Consider the following 25,000-nt stretch of genomic DNA (forward strand, 5'->3'; position numbering starts at 1 on the left):
TTTGTGTGGCTCTTTCTTATGGCTTTTTAGAACTGCATCACCCTAGAAGAAGGAGCAGCAGCAAGAAGTCCAAATCTGATGCTAGTAGGAAAAAAGTCCGTTGCACATACTGTAGCGGTCACGGGCATAGTACAGTAGGCTTGCTCTGTGGCTTCCAAACCTTCTGGAACCCTTGAGATATGACAGAAGGCACTGGCTTAGTGTCTTCTTAGTGTGGGATCTTGGAGGCTGCTAATTAAAGAGATGTCAGGACACTAAACCCTTGAGCACTCTTAGCTCATAAATCCCAAGGGAATCATTTTAGCATTTTAAACTAACCAGTCCGGTCTTAGGCTCTGTGCGGCAGTGTGATAATGAGTAAATATGTTCATGTATATACACACATGCTCTCTCTTGCATATGCTGTATGACGTACTGTACAAAAGGTTTCCATTGACAGTTAATGTGGGGAATGCCTCTTAGAATCTCTCCCCATATGTTTGCAAATTATTGCTGCATGTACATACATGTGCTCAGACATGCACATGAACAGACACACGTGATTGCGGGGTGAAGAGGGAATAGAAAACAGAGTTGCATAGTAAAGTTGCTTAAAATTTCAAGATTTTCTTCCCTTCCAGGTAGTTAAGAACTATAAAGCTATACATGGGCCTTACACAGGAAAAGCCTGTTCAAGTCAAAGGGTTTTTACCTGTGTAGGGATGGAATGAAAGCCTTAGGATTTGGTACAGTAAATGCAGGAAACCAAACAGGACTGCCATGTTACTTTTTTTTTTCTTTTGGTACATAGACATGATCTAAAAAAAGGGTAAAATAAAGAAAGTGACCAAATGCAAATTACAGTGTTAAACCTTATTGGCAAAATCCTTAGTCTGCCCAGAGTTCCATATGAATGAAATACATATGGTTGTATTTCTATTGTTGTCCAGTCATCTGCCTCTAATCATCCATGCGATAAAAACATTAATTAAAACCACAAATTGCACAATGACAAAACATCTTATAAAAGAGTTGCATTAAATGTGCTCTCTAACCAACTTAAACTGTCTCTTTTCCCCTGATCCCTCAGGAAAAGTCTGGTTGAATGGACAAGACTCACAACATGTCCGGAATGTCAACACACTTGGGCTCTCTCTCACACTAGGGTGGGCAGCGAGTGAGTTCTGGAGTTCACCAGAACACTCTGCAACCTGCTTGCTAACATTTAAATCAAGTGAATGCTGAATATTTCAGCTGATGTCAATTGTCCAGGTAAAATGTGTGGGGAAACATATTATCTAAGAAACTAAGGACCCAAGCCAGTAAAGGTCCAAAACCAACATCTTGAACTGCACCTCGAAATAAAATGAAAGCCAGTGAAATCTATGGAGCCTGTTAAAACATGCTGACATACTGAACCATTATTAAATAGCTGAAGTTTCGGAATGGCCCTCAGGTGTAACTCCATGTTGAATGTATTGAAGCAATCCAATCAAGAAGTGACAAAAGCAGCAATGATGGGAAGTGTGTGTAATGGCTTATATTGGATAGGAAAGAGTCTAATATCCTGGTCAAGTGAAGAGGAAAATGAGAAGTCTTGATTACAGCTGCTATCTGGAAATCCAGGAGCAGCTCAAAGTCCAGTAAAACTCTTAGTGTGCAAACATGAGTAACAAAAGGTAGGTGAACTCCCTCAACTAATATGGCTTCTGCCATTATGTCTGCAGAGAGACTGGGAGAACTCTGGTGGCAGATGGTAAAGATTAGAAATACATTTTTAGCCTCTAGGTATTAGTTATTAGGTGAAGGAAGATTCTTGGGGAAGTCTTTTTTACAATTTTAGAGCATAGAATAGAGATGGTCCTTTCTATGTACTGTGAGTATACCTTGAAAATAAATAAATGAAATAATAGTTGTTTTCCCAAGCACACCACTGTTGCTTGGTTTTATCAGGACTGAACCGGAGGACTAGCTCTCAAACATGCCTAAATCTCAGCCAGGAACTAAAGTGTTGTATACACTAGGAATTTTTCCATATAATTTGCTATCGTTGCTACCAATGGTTCAACTCCACAGAACCATCGTGGGAACACTAATGCAGACAATGCTCTCTCAGTGTTTTAAGTTGTGTACAGTTGATATCTGCTCTGAGTAAGGTTAGATTAAATTGTATTTAAAATTGCTGGGGAGCCCCTGAGCCCACTAGAACTCTCACTATTGCCAGTACCAGTGGAGTTGGAATGATGGTAGCAATTGTGGAAAATTTTAGGGGAAAAAATCCCAATGTAGAAGTAGGCTGGGAAAACGGAATGGCTATAAACTGTTTTTGTCCACTGAACAGTGTAGAGTTAAATTCAATCAACATACTAATGGGACTGTGACCCAAACCAAACTCCTCTTGTAACCTCAACATACACAGTGAGGAAGGGATGACAAAATAGAACCCTGCAGAACTCCACAAGAGCGGCCCATGGAATTGACCAGTCCTACACTTTGGATCTTCTCAATGTGAAAAGAACAGAGACACCAAAGTAAACACTGTTTATCCCTGCCAGGAGCCACAGATGTGTTAACGCCAACATGTGTTAACTGTTCTAAAGGCAACTGACAGATCTAAAAGAATCAGCATAGACATCTGGGGACAGATCCTCTGGTGCAGCCAAATTGCCCAGAGAACAAGTCAAGGGTTGGTGCGCAAACATGGCTTAAAGCTTATCTTTATACTTGCTTCTCTGTTCTGGCACATGCTGTTCCTCCTGCCCTGTGTTAAAGCAACCTGACAACTGCTCTAGTTTATGCCAAACTGCAATAGCCACAAAGGCGCATAAATGCAGCTGAGGATCAGCGTAGCACACAGGCATCCTGGCAACCCTTCCCCCTTTCCTCTAGCCATGCTCCTTTTTCTTTATTACATCAGCAGCATGGTGAATGGCATAAATGACCTTGTGTTGGATTTGTGGCGCTGGAGCATCTCCTTTACACCCTGAGCTGGTTATGTTGACTTTATGGCAGCATGGTGCAAAGCCCCTACATCAAAATAGCTCTGGCCCCTGATCTTTGTCCCACCAAAAAGAGATCAGTGATCAACACAATTAACATAGTTCCTGTCCCATACCCAGTAGGCACAGGAGCAGGGTCAGCATAAGAAGTAGTCATCTTTCTATGTTCTTACACAATTGTTTCATAATATGATCAGAATGCGTGAAAGCAACCTGACAGACATTTAATGTTTGTTTCTAGAGAGAGGCATTTATTCATAGCGTATTTTTTATATTTCCACATACATTATGCTACTTTTTAAAAGAGAGAATGATAAAGAACTGCACTAGTAAACCAAAGCGGGGGGATGACGAAAAACAAGCTTTGTGTTGTATTTTCTAATCTTTTTCTATCATATTTTTCTACCAACGCAGGGACTTTCTATATAGTGATTCTTAGGGTATTATAAACTCTCCAGCCTGTTCTAGTTCATACCTTCAAGAAAAAAACATTCCCCTTTATTAACTATGAGAAACCAGCGTCGCCAAGATTAGTTGTGTACAATGGCATTATCTCATTAATTCTGAGAAAATGCAGCCACCTATGTCCAGGCTACAGAAGCAAAACTGAAGGCAGACAAGGCTGCCTAACAGCCAGTGCTACAGTATGTGTTGGTATAGTAAAATGTCTATGTAGACCCCTTTGTGTTGGCACAATTAACAGACTCATTAGCGCACAATAAATTGGGCTCCAATATTCCATACAGTATAAGAATCAAAGCTATGCAGTAGCAGTATGTTTTGTTAATTATAATCACACTGAGCTTTTTTTTTCTGTTTCTTAGGGGAAGGAATGACTACTCTTTTCCCTCCCAAAAACAGACAAACAAACAACACAGGGCATTAACGATTGGTGGTATGAATAAGAAACTTGATAGACACCCATTTTTATATTGTATATAACTTTAATACTGTATATAGCCACTCTGTACTGTATTGTTAAAAACCAATGCAGAGGGATGTGAAGCAACAAATTAACATTGGCTGGTAAACTTAAAAGAATGCCCGTGGTAAAACCACCATAGTCCTGTTTAAAAACAAAGTAGGCAAATACTTAGTGTTAAAGAACACCATTTCACAGATTATCAGCTGTGCAGCTGACACTGTCCAGTCAGGTTGCTGTGAACTAAAAGGGTGCCCAATCCTCCTTTTCACCTATGACATTACTGTTTCTATATGCTACAGCATGTTTCCAATATCAGTCCATATCAAAGCTCTTTATTTTAATATTTTTTCAGTGTAAATCTCCTGCCTCATCCATTTGTGTTTAAGAAAGTTCATCATCCTGGTGACTGTCCCTGGTTTTTTTGTTTGTTTTGTTTTTGTTTTTTGGGGGGGGGATGATGGGTGGGTAGGTGATGTGGGTTTGAGGCTGCTAAAGCCTAGAAGATCAAACATTTTAGCAGTAGTAGTTGAGTATATTTCCTGCACCATTGACAGTCCCATGTTGTTGCTATTCCTGTATAGAATATATTTTTACACAATATATAGGAGATTCAATCACAGTGTTATCCACCAAAGTGGGGTTTGAGCTTAGATTTTTGGTCTGCTTTTGATAACCCTGATTTATTTGCAAAAAGAACAGGAGTGCTTGTGGCACCTTAGAGACTAACAAATTTATTTGAGTATAAGCTTTCATGAGCTACAGCTGAGCTTATGCTCAAATAAATTTGTTAGTCTCTAAGATGCCACAAGTACTCCTTTTCTTTTTGCGAATACAGACTAACATGGCTGCTACTCTGAAAACTGATTTATTTGTGATCTTATTATTGTTTGCTTTCTGGGGCTGTCAGGCTCCTTGAATATTGTGCTATGGTTTTTATTATAGGAGATGTGACAGGACTTGCGTGCTTTTTAATTGTCTAAGAAAAAGACTTCAAATCTTTTAGCTTCCTTTTAGACTAATTTTATAGGGTGTCATTTTTTAGTAGTTGATTGTTTTCCTTAGCTGTGACAGTTTACAATTAACTCTAGTATCTTGTGTCCCCATTTTTTAAGCAGATAACAGCTAAATTGGCTTAGTGTAATTCTGCTAAATTCTATGGCATACATAGATTCATAGATTCATAGATATTTAGGTCAGAAGGGACCATTATGATCATCTAGTCTGACCTCCTGCACAACACAGGCTACAGAATTTCACCCACCACTCCTACAAAAAAAACCACACCTATATCTGTGCTATTGAAGTCCTCAAATCGTAGTTTAAAGACTTCAAGGAGCAGAGAATCCTCCAGCAAGTGACCCGTGCCCCCCATGCTACAGAGGAAGGCATGTGCTTATCTACAAATAATGAATCATGTTTGTTGCATGAAATCACAGGTTCAGACCATCCTTCATTTCAGCTGCAATTTGGTTGACCTTAGGTTGACCTTTCTTTAAATTATTTGATAACTGCAAAGGATCTTCTTTATTAAATTCACTTTGGCACCTGCAATTTTTTGTGCTAAGTGTTTGTGAAAATATACAGAAAGAGATAGCATCAAAGTAAAAGCTCTTTATTGGTGCTTAGGTTACTTAACTGCTTTATTAAGACCTGTTTTATTTGTGCCATTGTTACTTGTTTTCTGAAGTCAGTGATTTATAACTAGGAAAACACCAACCTAATGATGCTTTTTGTGCTCCTTGTACTTCTTTTTTGTGATCTGTAAATTAAACTGCTTCAACGTTTAGGACCCCAGGACTTCACTGTAACTATATGCATTAAATTCATCACACCCCAATAAAGCATCTGGGTTCTCTTACAGATCCCCCAGTCCTTCTCTCAGTTCTACAGTTTTAAAACATTTTTTTCTTAGTAATACAGTCCTACGAGAAGTTATACCTAAAAAAATCTGCAGGTGTTCCCAGTACTCAGATCTCCTAATATAGGATTTTACTGTTAAGTTTCCTAATAGGTGTCAGTAAAGAACACATTTTTAGTGAATATGAGATTTAAATGTTCACACTATTATACAGAGAGATTTAACATTAGAAGTTCACTCAGCATAATCATTTTCAGTGCAACGTGAACAGAAAAACTAGTACACGTGCTTGGCATTGACAGTGTTGCTATTTCAAAGTAATTCTGACATATACGTAGTTTGTTATTTTAACATGTATGACGTAGCCTACCTTTGACGTCTGCAGTTACTACATCACATAAAACTATTTATGGCATAGTTCTTAGTTGTATGCTAGTCCTGAGCTCTTACAGTCTATGGAAATTCCTAAGACGGATAACTGACAGATGTGGTTATTTAAATAGATTCAAGTAGCATATAAATGCCAAAGGTATTTACACGGTTTCCCATTCAGCTCAGTGTTTATGTCTGAGTGTGGTATATCTCCATGTTGACAGTAGTTAATACAGTTAAATCATCTAAGATTTTCAAAACAAACATAGAGGTAACGTGTTCACTTTAATTGCAAAAATTCCAATATCTGGATTTTTGTGGCCTCTGTCTGGATATATTAGGTTGATATGATTAATCCATGATATTTATATATAATTTTTATAAAATGTTTATAATTTTTTTAAAATGTTTAGTAACAATTTGGGCAGAATACTAGTGCAACCCAATATCACAAGATTTCTAAAATTTGTATAACTTTAGAATATATTTGGGAAAGCATCAACACAATAAGAAAATAAATAATGTAGCAAAAAATGTTGGCTTCACTTTTCAATAGATATATATTTATAATCCTTCTAACAAACATAATTAGGGAAAGCTAAAAGGCAAGAAATCACTGAATGAAAAGAAGTAGATGGAGTAGCTATTATACAAGTGTTGTTGTATGGACTTCAATACTGACTGTCTGTAAACAATGGACAATGATAAATGGTAATGTACTGAGTGGGGAAAAGATGTCCAGTGAGGTGCCAGAAGAATCTGTGCTAACCCTGGTTTTATGTAATGTTATTAATAATCGAGAACAAAAGATAGATAGCACATTAATTGAATTTGCGCTTGATACTTAATGGACAGGCTTTGTGAACACAAGTGAGGACACAAATACAAAGGGGCCTACAGAGGTTACAAATATGGGCAAGATATAATAAAATGAGATTCACCCCAGAAAAATGCAAAATAGTGCATCTAGATAAGAATTATCCAAAACATAGATATTCAATTAAAGGAAAGTATATGGAAAGTACTAATGCTGAAGAAGACGTAGGTATGATCATGGACAGCAAGTTAGAAATGAAGTTGCACTGTTCTTTGGCAGAAAAAAAAAAGTACTTTTGTGCTACATATAGAGACATATCATGGCATGGACCAGTGGCATAATATTAATAATCTATCTACATTGCTTTGGTGAGATCACCCTTATAATGCTATGTTTGAATTCTTGGCACCTTGATGCTAGAAAGATGTCTATGAATTGGAATAATTCAGAGGGAAAATTGTTAAGAAGCTAGGAGAATTGACTTACAAGAGATAAATTTGCATTGTTTGCCTAAATGAACATGGGAGGGATATGAAAACCATCTACAAGTATGTGAAGGTTTAAATACAAAAGTGGGAATGGAATTTTTAAGGCAATCCAAGGCAGCATAACTAAGAGTAATGGAATGGCATAATATTAAACAAAGGAAAGTTTAGGCTCGGAAAAAGGAATAATTTCCTAAGTGTGAGGTCTAGTGGACTGCAGAATTACCTCCCAAACTAAGTCATGGCATTCCAATCACTTGAATAATAGAAAACTGTCTTGGACAAATTATTCAAGAATATCCTGGAGGGACACTAGGGCACCAGCAGGGGGCTGGATAAAATGAAGCTAATGATCATTTTTGTATCTAATCCCCAGGATTCTACACATAGAGTAATTTATCTGATGGATTTTAATCATCTTATAATCAAAGAATTAATATTAAAAAATAAGGATTTTACTCATGACACTTGACATAATAACGACAAACCTCTTACATGGTGCAATTATGCCTATCAGGCCTGTGTCCCTATCAGTGCTAACTTTTGGAGCCTACAAAGCCTGGTGCCACTTGTCCTCCACACTTTCAGGGCCTAACAATGCACAGGCTAATGTCAGGTTTCATTTTTCTTTTTAAAGTAAAAATTTAGCCCTTTCCCTTACAAAATGTAAAAAAAATAAAAGATCAGTTAGAGTTTTCCAGAAGGTTACAGGTTATTCATGGTTCCCTTCTACCACTATTGTCTACCTTTGGAGACCCGTCAAACCAATGGCTGTAGGTCCCCTCAGTTTTTGTGGGGGAGACACTAGAATAATTTGCTGCTGTAGGTTAAAGGTGTTGCTTGGTTGCCACTGGCAGCACTAGCAGCTGCTCAGACTTTCCCCCAGCTGGCTGCCTACAACTGAGATGGCTTTGGTGCAATGTAGCCTTTGCTCACTAGTGAGGGTTACTCAATATCATGTATTGCAAATTAGTGTATGGACAAAGCATGTGCCTGACAGCAAAGGACACCAGCATTGTAATCCTGGCACTGACACTCGGGCCTTGATTTTTAAAGGTATTTAGCCATTGCTGCACTCGGCATTATACCTAACTGGTTTAGGTGCCTAAATCTCATTTTAAAGTGATTTAGGTTCTTGGGAGCCTAAATCCCATTGACAATCAATGAAGGCTCCTAAATAGCTAAATCCCTTTTTGAAAGTGAGATTTATGCTCCTAAATCAGTCAGGTGTTGCAATGCTCAATGCTAAATACTTTTTAAAATCTGGGCCTTAACATTTCTGTGTGTTTCCCCATCTGCAAAATGAGGATGATGCTATTTCCCTCTTTGACAGGAATGCTACAACAGCTAAGTAGCTAATGTTTGCAAAACATTTTACAAGAGCTAAAATTCACATGACAGGTACCATGTATAAAAGTTTTTGTTAGAGGAGTATCTCCAAAGAATTGCATGGTACAAAAAGAACAATTATAATGATTATAATGTTAACAAAATATGCATCTAAAAGTTTGCCATGTGGTCTTAAACTCCAGGTTAAAAAAAAGAGTGATTAACAGTTTGTAAAACATCTATTTATTGCTACCTTTTTTTATCTAATCTCTCTCTCTCTCTCTCTCTTTCTAGTTCTTCTCTGACAAATTGCATGAATGCATGTTTATCTAATCTAATAAGCATTTAAAATCTATAATAAATCTCTTGATCAGCTTTATGACATGTAATGCACATTATGATTTTAAAACAATAGGCAAATAAACTTACCTGGTTCATCTCTTTCTGTCTCACATTGAACTGCTAAAAATAGAGTTTAAACTAGTCAGTTAACTAGAGTGCTAATGGCAAAGCTCCCCCTAGAAAGTATTATGAGAAAATTGAATGACAATGATTTAATAAGCAGCAAAAGTACTCACTGATACAACTTCTCTTTCTATCAGGAAGAATTCACCTGCCAGCACTTCTGAGCTGCTGTTTGATATTCTCTTGACAGGACATTATGCCTTGGTGACAGTTTCACACACTGAATATGTCTGTGCTTACTTATAGTGCAATAGATGGAAATCCATTGGCAAGCAGAGGACAGAAAGGGTTTGCAGGAAGAAGCTGATCCTTGATTTGTCCAGACACTTACTGATGTTACTCGTCAGTGGTTGCTGAGGGTAACTGTCTCTGGTTTGAATATGAATTTGTTTGTCACAGTAAATGCTACCCTATCTACTGAAGTGGATTCAGATCCTATGAGTCACATGGACTGAGCATGCACAGTGACTTCTGCTGAAGCCGCTGGTCACTCTGCTGACCCCCCCCCCCCGGGCCTCAACCAGCGGGTACAGGGCATCTCTGCTAGAGTTCATGATGCTGTGGCACTCTTAAATGCCAGTATACAATCCTGTTGCTTGGGCTGCCAAAAGGATAACCATAAGCTATTCATCAATGATGTGAACAGTGATGTAAACTGCACATGGGGAGCCAAATTTTCCTTTCAGATACATGAGTGTAAATCCAGAGTAATGCCATTAGGCCAACACTTATGGGCCCGATTCTGCAACGACTACACACATGCGAGTAGTCTGCACATAGGTAATCCCTTTGGCTTCAGTGAATAAGGATTATTTGCACAAGTAAGGATTGCAGCATCAGCCCCTCGTTCTTGACATGATTGAGATACTATCAACTCTATAAACTAGGAATAATAATAATACCGTTCTTCTAATGATTTGGGGTAAAATCCTGGCCCAATTGCAGTCAATGGGAATTTTATCATTTACATCAATGGGCCAAGATTTCACCCAAAGGTTGGTGAGTTTTTATTCATTAATGTTTGTTAAGTGCATCAATCTCCTCACCTAGAAGGTGCTGTAAAAGTGCAGCATCATATTATTATTTAGTCAATTTGGATCAGAACAGGAAAAGTATGATGAAACATTGCTTTTGAAATGATGATTATAGATGGAAACAATTGACTCAGCTATGCAGGAAAATGCTAAAAAGCAACCAAGTATTCTAATGATAAACCTTGATTTGGTTGTTTCCCACATTTAATTATGTAAAAGCAAATCTTGCTTTTTGTCAATCAGCCTGTTTAGAGCTGCCAAGCCCCACCTCCATTCCCTGAGCGGCTCTGCCAGTCAGGGAAAGGAATTAAATGCTGGGGGTTTGTGATGCTAGCAATTCCTTTTGTCTGTCTCATGGATAAGCCACATATAGCTAAACAATGGTAAACCAGATTTAACACATTTGGAAACATTCTTCACTTTGAATTGCTGACATTGCATCCCATATGGTACCCTCATTTTCCTTGGTTTTGCCTTTCCTGGGTTTAATATTTTTTTTTCAATTCAAAACAATAACAACAATACAATAATAAACTATAACTTACCACATATACAGCACCTTTTATTCTGAAACATCCCAAAGCACTTTCACAAACTTAACAGGTATGCAAACTACACGTGAGAATGGTCAAACCCCGCCCACACCTCCGCTGAAACACAGCCACTTCTGGGATTAAATGTATTTGCTGTTTAATACCAAGCGTGGACTAATGCTACGGAACAATTTAGGTACCATGAGGAGAGGACTACCCTGTCTGTGAAGCTGCAGGGAAACGGTAGGTAATTGGAATGGAGTTCCCCAAGTTGGTATTTGGCCAGGACTCTGGGATTAAAGTCCCACTCTTGTGAAGATCTTTGGTCTGCAGAATCTGCATTTACGTCTCTTCTGCAGGACGGTGCCCCTTAGGACTAGGATGAGCTAGTGGTCTCTGAAAGAAGAGTGCCTGCAGCTCTGGCTTTGTTCCTTGATAGGGTGACCAGATGTCCCGATTTTATAGGGACAGTCCCAATTTTGGGGTCTTTTTCTTACATCGGCTCCTATTACCCCAAACCTGTCCCGATTTTTCACATTTGCTATCTGGACACCCTATTCCTTGGAGAACTCCCATACAGTTATGTAACTTTGTTTTAAATGTAATTTAAACTCTGTTTTAAATTCATCTGCATCTGACCTCTTAGAAAAAAAAGCACATAGCTCTTTTCATATTTTATCTTCGCTTAATGCAGCTGTGGATCCTTATATAAACATAGACCAGGGGAAAATTAATACTGACTGTGAAAAGGCCAGTCTCATGGCCTAGCACAAGCATAATATTTCTGCACATAGAGCATCCAAGTCTGAGTCTTGAGTTTGGTCCCTTGCTCCAGAGTGGCAGGGTCTGGTTGTACTGCACAAGCAACATACTGAGTCTGTGGTGGGAGAGAGTGCATCTGACCAACTCAGAAGAGACATTGTCTGGCACTAGACGCATCTCTCTATCTCATTTGCTGCACGAACAATGCGTGTGAGATTGGAATTTTTGAGTGTGTAGGGAGTAAATGGGAACTGGAGAGATCCTGGGGGTTTCTAGACAGGTTCTAAGGACTTGCCCAGGAAGCAAAATGCTGAAGTAGAAGACAAAGAAATAAAAACAAAAGCATATGAAAGCCTCTCTTTCCACTTAATTGACAATATGTGGCATATTTTATTTATCCCACCCTGAAAATTCCATTGTCATCAATATAAATAGCACTGTATTCCATATACTAAGGGAAAATTAACTGTCATAGCATGACGAATAAACCATGACAGATGGATTTGGGCGATGTGTTTAATGTTCAGAAGGAAAAAATATTATTGTAAATGAATTATCTCAAGTTTGCTTCCTGTCTGCTCAGAAGAAAATCTAGGAAGGAGATGGGAGAGCCCATTAAAAGCAGACTTACAACTAGACACAAACCCTTTTTCTCTCAAGGAATCTAGAAGAGAAATTTGTGAGCACAGAATCACAATCTTTATAAGGGAGACCACTTTGCTGCTGAAAATGCAGTTAACATTTTAAAAAACAAATTATTTTAATTACTCTTTTTGAAGACTCTGAGGTGAAATTAGTGCTCAAGCAAAAAGTCAGGTTGTCATTTTTGGAAGCTGTTAAGTCCTTTAACTACAAAACAAATACACAGGCAGGAATAGTGCAAGTGCTAACATTTTCCAGCCCATTGTATCCTTGGCTCTATGCTTTAACTGCTGTCACCTGGAGGGAGTGGGGCAATTGTGACAGTGATGTGGATGTTTGTGTCCTACAAAATACACTGAGATCACTGGTTCATTTCATGCCATTTGTTGTATCTTGTTAGAAATGACCTGATCTCAGAAGATAGTGCCCTGCACACTGCTACTTGTGAATGAGGCCCTAGAAATAAATAATAACAAGCCAACAAAGAACCAGAAGATGGGAACAAAAAGTCTTTCTACCTGTATCAAGCTGGACAAGACTTAAACTAAATGCTCTATATCCTATTGCCAATACTTTGCGCCAACTTTTCTCCTAAGAACTAAAATCTTACTATATTGCCATAAATAAAATTCTAGTCTTTCAGTATTTAAACTTAAATGTTGCAGTGTTAGAAATGACTGTCACTGTCATTATGGAAAATATAGATACTATCATTATGGAAAATATTAATTACTTTTACAGGCTATTCATGGGGAAAGCATTGTAATGGAAAATCAGTGACAGAAATTCTCTTTTTTTCCCTCTTTATTAACCTTAAAGTTAGAATACTTTTTTTCATCAGTAAAATGCATCTGAAAGAAATACATACTGGTTTCAAAACGTCCATACTTTTCACAATATGCTGTCAAAATTTAAGGATCAGCTAGTGAAACAGCACAAGTTTGACTACCGACTCATATTGATCTGCGATAAATTTTGTAAATGTATGCTGAGTTTTATAAATAGCTCTTTTGTTTACATCATATTGGAGCTTTAAGAATGTTTTTTCTTCCTCCTAAGCTTTTCCAGGAATCTATAAGCCATTCACTTCCATTCACATGGTCTGTGTTCATGATTCTCATTGATATTAATAGAAATGCTCCCCTCCACTTCCATGAGTGGAGGGACATAAAACCTGCAGGTGCTACACTCTGGATATATGGATCTGGATGGAATAGTGCTGAAAGATGGTAGCCATCCTCCCATCAAACTCGCAGGTCAACCTAGGGTAAATTATCATTAACTGAGTTAACATTAACTTGCAGACGGTTCCCTTTGCAATATTGAATCCTGCCTGTGGGTGTGGTCGGGACAGTGGCTCCTGATGATACTCTGGCAGCCTCAGCAAAAGCTGGATTGGGCCTGTTGCCTGTAAAAATGCCACTGTCCCAACCATGTAATAAACATGTAATAAACTCTAAGGACAGGATTTCCAAGGGAACCTGAGGAAGTTAGGTACCTAAATCTCATTGAATTTTAATGACAGGTTTCAGAGTAACAGCCGTGTTAGTCTGTATTCGCAAAAAGAAAAGGAGTACTTGTGGCACCTTAGAGACTAACCTTAGAGACTAAAATTCAACTAAAATTGAATTTTAATGGGGTTTGAGTGACCAACTCCCTTAGACTCTTTTGAAAATTCCAGTCATAATGTTTTCAAAGGAGAATTATATTAGTGTAATATTAAAGGTACAGACCTGATCCTGAAAGTTGATTTGGGATTAAAAATAAGGATACAGATTTTACAGAGGTCAGAATCAAGAGAAAGGCTGGTAACAGTGCTTACCAAAGTGGCAGAGAGAAATTATAGACATGTTTTATCTGACATTAAATAAACAGCATAGGGCTATCAAGGGTAATAAAGTAAGTTACAACCCTCTTCATGTTACTATTGATCTTGTGAGAAGATGGACAAAGCAGATCAGTTATATGGAGTTGTGCACCCATGTATCTGAGACTGCTATGTGTATCTGTCTCGCTTAGAGCTATATGCAGTGCATAACTGTCTCGCACCAGTATTAACAGGAATTAAGGGAGAGGTTTTAAAAGCTGTCCAGGGGATATGGATCCCCAGTTCTCATTAATTTAAATGGGTCCACAGTTCTTAGGCATCACTAAAAATCTCATTCTAAATTGAAAACTTTTGCTCATCGACATTACAATATACAGCACCTTTGTATGTGTTACATGCACTACTTTATAGTGGTCTTACTACAAACAAGTTTATGTAGTATAGCTTTGTAAGAATATTTGTTATGAGGAATGGCTTCAAGAGTTGGAACTTATTCTCAATAGAGACAACTTGGAACTGACCTAGGATGAGATCTGAGAAAGAGAACCAAAATAAATTGCTCTTAGTGCAAAGGGTCCAAACAACAAATATCTCAGCCTGAGAATCAGGAAATGGGGCATAAACAAAGAATTCAGGTAAACTATTCCACTAAATTAGTAGTTACTATATGGAAGAACTTGGCAAGGAAGATATATAGTAAAAAAAAAAAATTAAATCACACAGCTTAATATTTTTATGAGGAGACAGAGGAAACTGAAGGGTTGCGATAAACTTTAGGGGAAGGACATGTTTATTGGACTAGGTGCCCTATTTCGGTCCAGCATGTGCTTTTACAAAGCACTTTCCCCCCATCTTGTTGAGCAGCTCTGAATTTGAATGAGTGTTTTTTAAAAAAATTCTGAAATGAATGAACATTTGACACTGGCTTCAATTAACACCCTTAGCTCCTTACTCTTTAAAAACACGGAAGTGAAGGGAGTATGTGACCTGGTGCTGCTGCGAATGATTTTTCCTACCCTGCTCTGAGTCACATAGCTGGAAAATGGTTAACAGGGTTTCTCTGATGCTTCGAAAGATGTTGAAATTACAGAACAAATATTGACCAAGAGGCACCACCACTTGCCTGGATAGGAGAAAAATAATCTTTTATATAACAAAAAACAGTTTGCCAAGAAAGAAATTGAAGGAACTTTGCCTCATCATTTACATAGAAAGGGACCCGAGTGGTGGGTGCAAACGTTAGCACATTCACAGTCATGTGCATCCCCACCGGGCTGGTGTTAGGACTGAAGTGAGCGGTGCTTTTTTGCCTCCTCCGAAGGCAGAACCCAAAAAATGCCCCCAGGCAACAGATGTATCCAGCTGCAGCTCTCTGGAGCAGGCTATGAAAGGCTTCCAGGCTGTAGCTCGGGACAGCTCCTGCTATCTGGAAGCTGGGCTTGGCTTCTCAGGCACCAGCAACAACCGGCCTGGGGCTCTGGAATAAACAGTTCCCATCTGGCTGAAAGGTTCACACACGTGGCCCCGATGCTGCCAGCATTCGAAGGGTAGAAACAGGACATCTGGGGGGGACAAAGGAGGCCACAAGCTGTAACTCCGCTGGGCAGGTTGGAGAAGCAGGACTTTGGAGCGAGGGAGCGGGAAATGATATTGTGGTTCAAGAATAATAATAATATAACACCGGGACAGCTGACATCTCTCGCTTCTCTCACGTTCTCCCTCCCTGATTTGGGGTCTTGCCTTTTGGGTTGTGTGATACCGTAAACGCTTTTCTCCCCGGGGCTGGGGTTAAAGATCGCCTGGGTTACCCCGGCCTGCTCTGCTGCTGTTACGCAAGAGCCTGCTGCGCAGGGGCCCCTTGCCTAGCTGGAATCGACCAGGTTTCCCCACTCCCCTTGTTAGTCTTTCGCCCCGCGAAGTTACGACAGAGCCGATCCCCACCCCCACCCCGGAGCTGTATAAAGCGCTCCCAGCCCCGCGCCCTCCGGCCGCCTCCTCTCCCCTGTGCGAGCGCTCGGGCTAGAGACCGGCTGACGGCGGGGATCGGCGCTGCTCTGTAAGAGACACGTTTCCAGCTGGGGGAGCCTCTCGTCCGCCGCGTGTGTGTGTGATGATTCGGATGCTGCAGCCCTCCTGCAGAGAGGCAGTGGGGACGCCCCACCATCTGCACTGGGGGGCCCCTCTAGATGCTTTGGGGCCCCATTTCTGGGTGCCTAGGGGACCACCCACCCTATGTGCTGGGGGTACTCTACTGTCATTGGGGGGACCCCACTGCTGCTTTGGGGGGCCCTCTGAGCATCTTGGGGACACTGGGTATGTTGGGGACCCCTCCTTTCCAGGTGCCTTGGGGCCCCCCCGGCTGATGATTTGGTCTGTCTCTGTTTGCTGTTGCTTAGGAGTAGGATGGCTCAGGCGGGGAGATTCCTGGCCTGGCTGCTGCTGGTGGTCCTGGGCCTGCTGGGCTGTGGATGCCGAGCGGAGCGGGACTGCAGAGTGAGCAACATCAGAGTCCAAGAGAACTTCGACAAGGCTCGCGTAGGTGTCTGCTCCCCTCCCCGCTCTCTGGGGCTGGCTCTCCTTGGATCTTGCCAAATTTTGCCCTAAGGCCCAAAATGTACTATCAAAATAGAGACCCAGTCTGCCCACTCCTCGTGTGCCAAACACCTGGCCTCCAGTGCAGAGCACCACAAAACCTAGATCCGGCACCTGGGCACAGGCAGCTTGTGGCCCAGAGCCCCAAATGCCTAAACCAAGAACAAGGGTGTGCTCTAAACAGAGGGGAAAAGCAGCAGCTTATCATGCAGCAAAAGATCTAGCCCTTGCTACAAATGGGAACAGCAGCACCATAAACCCCCTCCCACCACCATCCAGAGACTTGAGCTTGCTGGATCCAGCTATTTGAAAAATTCCAAACTCAAAAACTCTATCAGAAGAGAGAAGTTCAGCTGCTCTAGTTTCACTGCAAAACTTCGGCCCCCCTGTGTGCCAAGTTACATTGTTATTACTCCAGTTATTTGTATTAGCCTAGCAAGGTATAGAATTGGTTTGTACGGCAGGAGAAGCTATCCTTGTTCTCTTTTTAAACATTAGAACTTAGAGGATTGGGGTCAAAACCTGGCTAGATCCAGCTGCTGAATCTGAACCTTTGTGATGCTTGTGCTCCTTGGTGCATTGTACCCAAATTGTTTTTGGTGACTTGGGAGCAGCTGGATTTATTCTCTAATTTGATGGTATGATTTGGGGGCTTGGGGCCAAAGATCAGCAGAGTTCTGCAAGGTCCAGATAGATCCAGCTTTTATGGTCTTCCCTGCACTTGGGACTTCCATGCTTCCCAGGCCTAACCAGAGCCTCTCTCCTCTCCCTGCAGTATAATGGCACCTGGTATGCCATGGCCAAAAAAGACCCTGAGGGACTGTTCCTGCAGGACAACGTGGTAGCCCGGTTCACCATAGATGAGAATGGACAAATGTGTGCCTTCGCCAAGGGCAGAGTCCAGCTGTTCAAGTAAGTTGCCTGGCACCCTTCCTTCTCTTCCCACTCCAGTTCCCCAGGGCCCTGACTTTCTGCTGGGCTCTCCACTGCTCTAACCCTTCCTCGTACCCATGTGTTCATCACTATCTGACCCCAAGTCCAGGCTGCCCAGTTTGAACTCAGTGTCTTTTTATCTCACTCTATTTGTAGTAACTGGGATGTTTGTGCTCAAATGGTTGGCTCCTTCACTGACACTGAGGATCCTGCCAAGTTCAAGATGAAGTACTGGGGTGTTGCCTCTTTTCTCCAGAAGGGAAGTGAGTACTAATAAGTAGTGGGGTGTTTTTGCAGCAGGAGACTCAGGGCTGCATGATAGCCCTTGTCACTTTTGGTGCATCTACATGGGGAAAATAAGGGATTTTTTTAGCCATGTTAGCTAACACATGGTAACTGTCACATGGTAAAATCCTAGAGTGGACGAGGCAGTTCCTAGTTTTCACATGTGTTAGCTGGTTGATGTTTATCCTAGTGAAGTCAAGGTCTTTGCGTGGCAAAGATCATACATTTATTTTCCTTCCAAGCCCCATAATATAGACTAGCATCATCACATGAAAGGAGTAGATGGAGATTGAGAAGACTCTGAGCTCTTTTTAGTTCAGATCTGCTTTTTATTTGACTGTTAATTTTCCTGAAAAAGCCTAACTTCAGATTTAATCTTCAGCAACCTGGTAGAGGAGGATTTTGCAGCTCTTAGCCTTTGTGGATACTTTGTGAATACAGGGACTTTCTCTTTTTTTTGACAAACTCTCAACAAATTAATACTGAGCCCCAGTTTTCCCTGTGTGAGATTAACCCACCTAGGGAGTAGAAACTCCAGCACTCTTCACTTGAGACGTTTCCATGGAATATCTCTACTGGGGGAAGGTGGAATTTGGAAGAGATGAGGGCTCCACCCCAAAAACACACAGTTCTCAGGGGATCTTCAGAAAGCCACTTGCCTCTGACTTGCTGTCCAGTTTCTTGCCAGCTCACTGCTGAGACATACATCCCAGGGATTTCCCTGATTGCTGGATGCCCCATCCTGCAGAGATGGGAGCACTGTACTATACTTTGCTGCAAACTCTGGTCCTCCTGAAGAGGGAGGAGGAGAATCTGGCAGAACCCAGAACTACCTCTTTCAACTCCATGGAAGCCAAATACTGAGGAGAAGGCCATGAGGTGTGGGAACTGGAGATGACAGCTCTTCCCCTTACACCAAACTCCTGCAGATTAATTTCTGTGGATGTAGGGAGGTTAGAGAGGCATTAATAGTTACACTAACTACTAAATAGCTGAGAATGATCTGAAATTCTAACTGCAAATTGTCACTAGGATTTGTGATACATCTCTTTGCATACGCCTAGCAAATACACATTATAAGAAACCTAAGAGGCACCAGAATTATATGCTTTTTCCACACAAATACAGCTTAAAGCGTTTCTGTGGTAGGAAAAGAGAGCTTTTCAGAAGGTAATGTGACTAGGAGAGCTGTGAGTAATCTGGTGCATGACCAGCAGGAACATATTTATTTTCTCCAGCTTTACCCTGTGTTTGACCATTTTAATCATTATGTATTCAGTCCTTAACAGAGCATATGCACCACTATACACACAAAAATAAGGCCCATTAGGCAGAGATGAAGTATAAAGAAAGTTCCCAAGTAGATTTATTTTGTTGTTAAATTTCTCCCATGTTTCAGTAAAACAATGAGTGACATTAATGCATCACAGACTCCAAAGTTATATTTTCTTAGTTTTAATTCAGACTTAAAACGTTGTCAAGTAATTTAAGCTTCATATTTGATCTACATGATACAAGCTGGTGATGGCAATTTCCTCAAAATTCAGAATATCTATTGTTTTTTTAATTCTACTTCCCTACCAAGAAATTTAAAGTAAAGAACCTCAGTGATAGTAATCGCTATGTAAATAGGGCTTAGGTGAAAACAGTATTTGTGATTTCTCTACTGTGGCTGCAGAAACATTTAACTAAAATTCCCAGAGCTGGAGCATGTAATGTAATATAGTATGTTCAGTGCTGTTCTGACATTATCCCTAATGCTGAGGCAAAAAACAGAGAAGCAGGGAAAGGGAAAGGACTCAGACTCTGGGAAAAACCCTCATCATAACGGTGATGTGGTGGGTATGATTTCTTTGGTGATAGGGCTGAGAGGGGAATACAGGAGACATCCTCTGAGATTGCTTTGGAAAATAACTCTGTTCCTTGGACTGGCCCCAGAGCCCATCTGTCTCCTTGTGTGAAGAAACACTTGTGGGCTGTGTAGGTGATGGATGGATCCGGATGGCGAGTTGTGCAGTATGGGAGTTTTCCTTTATTGTCCTCCCATTGCCTGCTCCACAGCTCCCTCAGAAGAGGTTTTATTTTTTTCTTGTTGACCTTCCAAATGGGACTGACCTTTGCCCCAGAGCAATCAGCCTCACCAAATAATCAGCACTTGCAGTTTTCTGAGGCTTGCATGGTCCAAAAGGTCATGGATTTATTCTGCCCGATAAGAGCTGCAATGCATGTTCTTCAGCATTTACATTAAAAATGACCACGGTGCTGTTATTCCCACCTAAAATAGATCCAAACTTCTACCAAGTTAATTTAAAATTAAAGTTGGTGCAACCCTCCTGACTTCGTGGGCTTTTACTTTACATTGGCACAGATTATTTAAAATAATACAAAATAATTTTTCCAGTTTGTGCACCTTCCATACTGTAACACGGCTTGTGAAAGGATTGTAATGTCACTGAAATATAAGCAAAAGAAGTCTGGTTGTAAGGGCAAAAGTTTTCCATGATTTAAATTCAAATCACACAAATGAAGCAAACAGGCAGAACTATATGGGTGCTGTCTAAGATTTTTAGCTTGGTACCATAAAATGCATTCAGTATTGCAATCTAATACTAAAACCGGTATGCTTTTAAAACCCATATTGCTTCTCTGTGAGAGAAGTAATGTCCGGAAATATTCATCCCACCTTATTTTGGTTATAAATAAGCTTGAACCAAGACCCTAGCTCCAAATGCTCCTGTATATTGGGAAAGTTTGCATCCAGGTCTAAGGTTTGCAGCTCAGACCTATCTTTAGATATAATATGTATTTAAAAATTAATACAATCCAATATCCGCTATAAAGGCAGGTTCCACAAGTACTCACCCACAGAATGGCTATGACTGCTGCGCTGTGGAGGTGACAGAGACAACACAATTCCAGTTTTGGTAGTAGTCTGCTGGCTGAGACTACCCCCCCACCTTTTAAAGGGTGGACTCCCAAACTGTATGGCAGTTGGGAATGATCCTGAGGGACACACGTCCTAAGGTAGGTGGCAGGTTCTTTCCAGGTTAACTGAATGTCAAGCAGCCAGGAATGATTTTTAGAGGGGCATATGATTTCAAGATGACACTTCTCCCTGAGTGAGAGCTTTCTGCCAAAAAGAGGCCAAAGGTGAATTCATGTTTCTCAGACCAGTTGGCTCTTGTTGATTTATTTAATCTAATTGACTAAATGCATCCCACATGTTGTGGTGATGCTAACATCTTGGGACTGAGCCTGTGTGGTGCCAGAAGCATGGAACTTTCCAATATTTCAGTAAGTATTGTGGGTGCCAAGCACCTGTCAGGATCAGGCCCATTGTGGACCGTTTGCCATCATTAATACTAAAGTATGTAGTATTCTTCTGTGATTGAGTAAATGCAGAATTCTCTCTAGGTGAATGTCTCCTCCTACCTCTATAACTTCCTTGCTCCTTCCCTATGGTTTCTTTCAGATGATGATCATTGGGTAGTGGACACAGATTATGACACTTATGCACTTCATTACTCCTGCCGCCAACTAAATGATGATGGTACCTGTGCTGATAGTTACTCCTTTGTGTTCTCCCGGGACCCGAAGGGATTGCCACCTGAGGCACAGAAAATTGTCAGGAAAAGGCAGGTCGACCTCTGCTTGGACAGAAAATACAGAGTTATTGTCCATAATGGTAAGAATATTTTTTTCAGAAAAATTTTATTTGGGAGGTGAAATGACTACCATGCTAGGAAGCTCTTTCTCTAATGGACAGCGATAGTAGGAAGGGCTGCACTTAGTAGCTGTGGTATGTCTTATTTTCTTATTGCAAACTCAGAGTCTCAGAGTCTCTGAGTCTTAGAGTCTCAGATATACTCAGATATACTCAGATTTTCACTTTTACTGCTCTGCGATTTCCTGGGTAGCCCATCCCAGGAAACAAACACTGAAGAGAGTTGCAAAACACCTAGATTAATACAAGATGTACTTGTGCTAGCTGTTTAAAAGATATGTTCTAGTTCAAACAGGAATTAATTCAGGGAAGTCCTATGGCCTGTGTTACAGAAGATCAGACTAGATGGTCAGAGTGGTCCCTGCTGGCTTTACAATTTATGAATCTATTAATCTAATCTATGAATAGACGAACAAAGATTAATATAAATAGTTAATTTTCAGCCTGCAATATGTTGACAGTGGGACACCACAAAGACCTACTAGAACAGGTGATACTAAATATATTTATTAGTGATCTGGAAAAGGTGGGTGAACAGAATTAAAATAAATCTTGTCTATAATGAAAATGTGCAAACCACACAAAATTATTTAGGTTAGACTGGGCAGCACAACTGCAAATGAAATTCACATTTGATACAAGGCAATAAATATCTGCATGAATAATTTTAACTACTCATGCATATGGTTGAGTTCTGAATTAACTGTAACCACTCAGGGAAAAGATCTGGGTGTCACTGTGGACAGCTCAGTGAAAACATGTGCTCAGTCTACAGCAGGAATCAAAAAAGCGCATAAAATGTTTGGATGCCTAAAGAATAGGTCAGAAAAAATACAGGAAATTGTATAATGCCATTGTATATATTTTCTCACTGTGAATACAGTGTTTGGTTCTGTTCGCCCTACCTCAAATAAAATATAACAGAAATAGAGGGGCCTAAAGATGGGAAATTAAAATGATTAGAGGCATGGAGAGACTTATGTATGAAGAAAGAATGTAAAATGGGGTCCAGTCTTTGTGCTCCAGCTCCAGTTTAGAAAGAGGTGTGCAAAAGTTGCTTCTTGCACGTTCCTCTGAACCAATTGGTGCTGGCCACTCTGAGAGACAGGATAGTGGGCTAGGTGGATCACTGATCTGATCCACTATAGCCATCCTGTGTTTCTATTAAATGTACATGAAAGTATACGAAATGTTTGCACATGAGTAAATCAATCGTGAATGTTTGCAAGTTACAAGTTGTAAAGAAAATGTATAAATATTCATAAATATTCAGAGCTTGTGACAAAACATCTACAAACATCTCAGGAGACTCTCCACATAAAAGAGGACTTGTTTTCCACAAAATATTTGCAATTGTCTTTAATATTGTTTTTAAAGCACCGTTAAAATTGCAAATACACCCTCCATACTAAAAATATAATTAATAGAACATTAAATGATAAAATTTGAATACAAAAGTTAGGAAATTGTCTTCTAATAGTCTAGCACCAACCTTAACTCTGCCCCAGTACTAACTGCCCACTCCCTGTAAAAGCTGAAGACCCCCCCCCACTTTTCACACAAACCTTAACTCTGCCCCACTGTATTGCATGTTTTTCCCTTTGTCTGCTCTTTCAGATGGTGGGTAGTGGTTGAAGGGCTGGTTTGGCTTCCATGCTTTTTGTGAGTGAGAATTGATGTTTTGGATCTTCTGAGGCTGCTCTATTTTATGCTGGGGACCAGAGTGGTGGTTAGATGACCCCAGCATCGAGTGTCATGGCGACCTAAAGCCAACTGTACACCTCCTCTGCTAGTCAGGCGTGCCAGTCACAATTCAGACAAAGCTCCGGATCATTTACCAGAGTGTTAATTAATTCTGAACTCCCTAGTATCGTTGAGCCAGATTCTTGCACACCAAACAGACATACATTGGAGCAATGGACAGTGACTGTGGATACTTGTACAAGAGCTAAAAGAACAAAAAAGATCAAAACATCTGCATTAGGAAATTCTTCATACAAAGTCCATGTTAATGCAACTTCTGTGTGAACAGAGGCCTCCCTACATCTCATAGTTTTACGAGCAAGAACTACAGAATTATTCGCAAGAGTGCCAAAATCCTCATGTCCTTACTCAGTTGTTATGCAGGCCTTACTGAGGTAAAATTCCCAATGAAGGAAACGTAAGAACATAAAAATGGCCATACTGGGTCAGGCCAGAGGTCCAGCTAGCCCAGTGTCCTGTCGTCTAACAGTGGCCAATGCCAGCTGCCCCAGAGGGAATGGACAGAACAGGTCATCATTAAGTGATCCAGACTCTTTCAATTTTGATTCTGGACCCATATCTTCAAGTTAAATCCTTTTTCCAAAGATTCTTCATTGCCTTTTTAAACTAATACTGTGCTGAAGTTCACAATAAATAAATTACTAATTACACAGGTCTTGGCTTGATATAAATATAGTTATATCTAAATAGCAGTTCTTGGTAAACTATCTTTATTTTCAAGCAAAAGAAGAGAAAAGGCTGGTTTTTTTTAGTTTCTTAGTTTGGTTTTTGTTTGTTTGGTTTTTTTTGTTTTGTTTTGTTTGCCCCTTATTTTGCATTTCTGAAGCTGTATCTCCTACTGATTGTGGGTCAGGTTGGGCTACTACCTTGAGGTCAATTACCTGCTTGTGGACTAAGGTATTTCCTAATGTGGGTAAGGGTATCACAGTTTTGCCCTCTGTGAGTATTCCCAATGACAATAAAACCATCACAAATATTTATATTGACCACGGGACTGCTTGCAGAACAAGCTATTACTTCATTGTAACCAGGGCATTGCAATCTGGCCTTGTATCAGCATATACTAAAAGCAAAAATCCACAAGAAAATAAATGTATGTGCATTAGGATAGTCTATTACTGCCATTTTTTGTGATCTTAAATCTTAAATTAAAAGTACGGTAAATCTTACTTAAGTCAATATATTTTGAAATGGTTCTTGTGGTTGATCTGTGCTAGCTCCTTCTTTGCCTCAGCATTAATGTCTGGAACAAATGGAACAGATCTGATTAATTCCTGTCCTATGTTGAGTTGAAAATCCTTTGGAATTATGTGCTACAGATCTAAAGAGCAGAATAACATTGCAAATAATAGACTGATATTTGTAAGTAAGACTATTTTAAAGGAAATACATTTACACACACTTTAAATTTGGTACATGTTTGTATATTTTTTCTTTCTAGTGCTGGTTTAGAAATATCATTAATTTTATTTTGTTTGTTTCAGGATTCTGCTCTAAGGAGTTTTGAAACTATGGAAGCAAATGATGTAACATCAATATGGATGTAAAGTTTACAAATTGACTGTTTTGTTGTAGATCTTTAAAGCAGCTTCATTCAAACTTCAAATATATTTATCTGAGCTCTGAAGCTCACCCTGTCAATAAACCAATGAAACTTTTAATAAACATGGATAA

The 25,000-nt window shown here is 40.0% G+C and overlaps 1 protein-coding gene across 1 annotated transcript; it reads left to right on the forward strand.

The window, feature by feature from the left end:
• The first annotated feature begins 16,431 nt into the window (after positions 1–16,431).
• On the forward strand, positions 16,432–24,973 carry RBP4 (retinol binding protein 4). The gene is made up of 5 exons (XM_073354938.2): positions 16,432–16,563; positions 17,396–17,532; positions 17,710–17,816; positions 21,311–21,523; positions 24,811–24,973. The coding sequence occupies exons 1-5, from the start codon at positions 16,432–16,434 to the stop codon at positions 24,831–24,833; spliced, it is 612 nt and encodes a 203-aa protein (XP_073211039.1). The 3' UTR covers positions 24,834–24,973.
• Positions 24,974–25,000: the final 27 nt, after the last annotated feature.

The sequence above is a fragment of the Lepidochelys kempii genome, chromosome 7 (genome assembly GCF_965140285.1).
Source record: "Lepidochelys kempii isolate rLepKem1 chromosome 7, rLepKem1.hap1, whole genome shotgun sequence".
NCBI classification, from domain to species: domain Eukaryota; kingdom Metazoa; phylum Chordata; order Testudines; family Cheloniidae; genus Lepidochelys; species Lepidochelys kempii.

Coding starts and splice junctions, on each gene's coding strand:
- RBP4 (XM_073354938.2), top strand. CDS start 16,432: ATGGCTCAGGCGGGGAGATTCCTGGCCTGGCTGCTGCTGGTGGTCCTG. Junction 17,533..17,709: donor GGCAGAGTCCAGCTGTTCAA/GTAAGTTGCCTG, acceptor CTCTATTTGTAG/TAACTGGGATGTTTGTGCTC. Junction 17,817..21,310: donor CTCTTTTCTCCAGAAGGGAA/GTGAGTACTAAT, acceptor GGTTTCTTTCAG/ATGATGATCATTGGGTAGTG.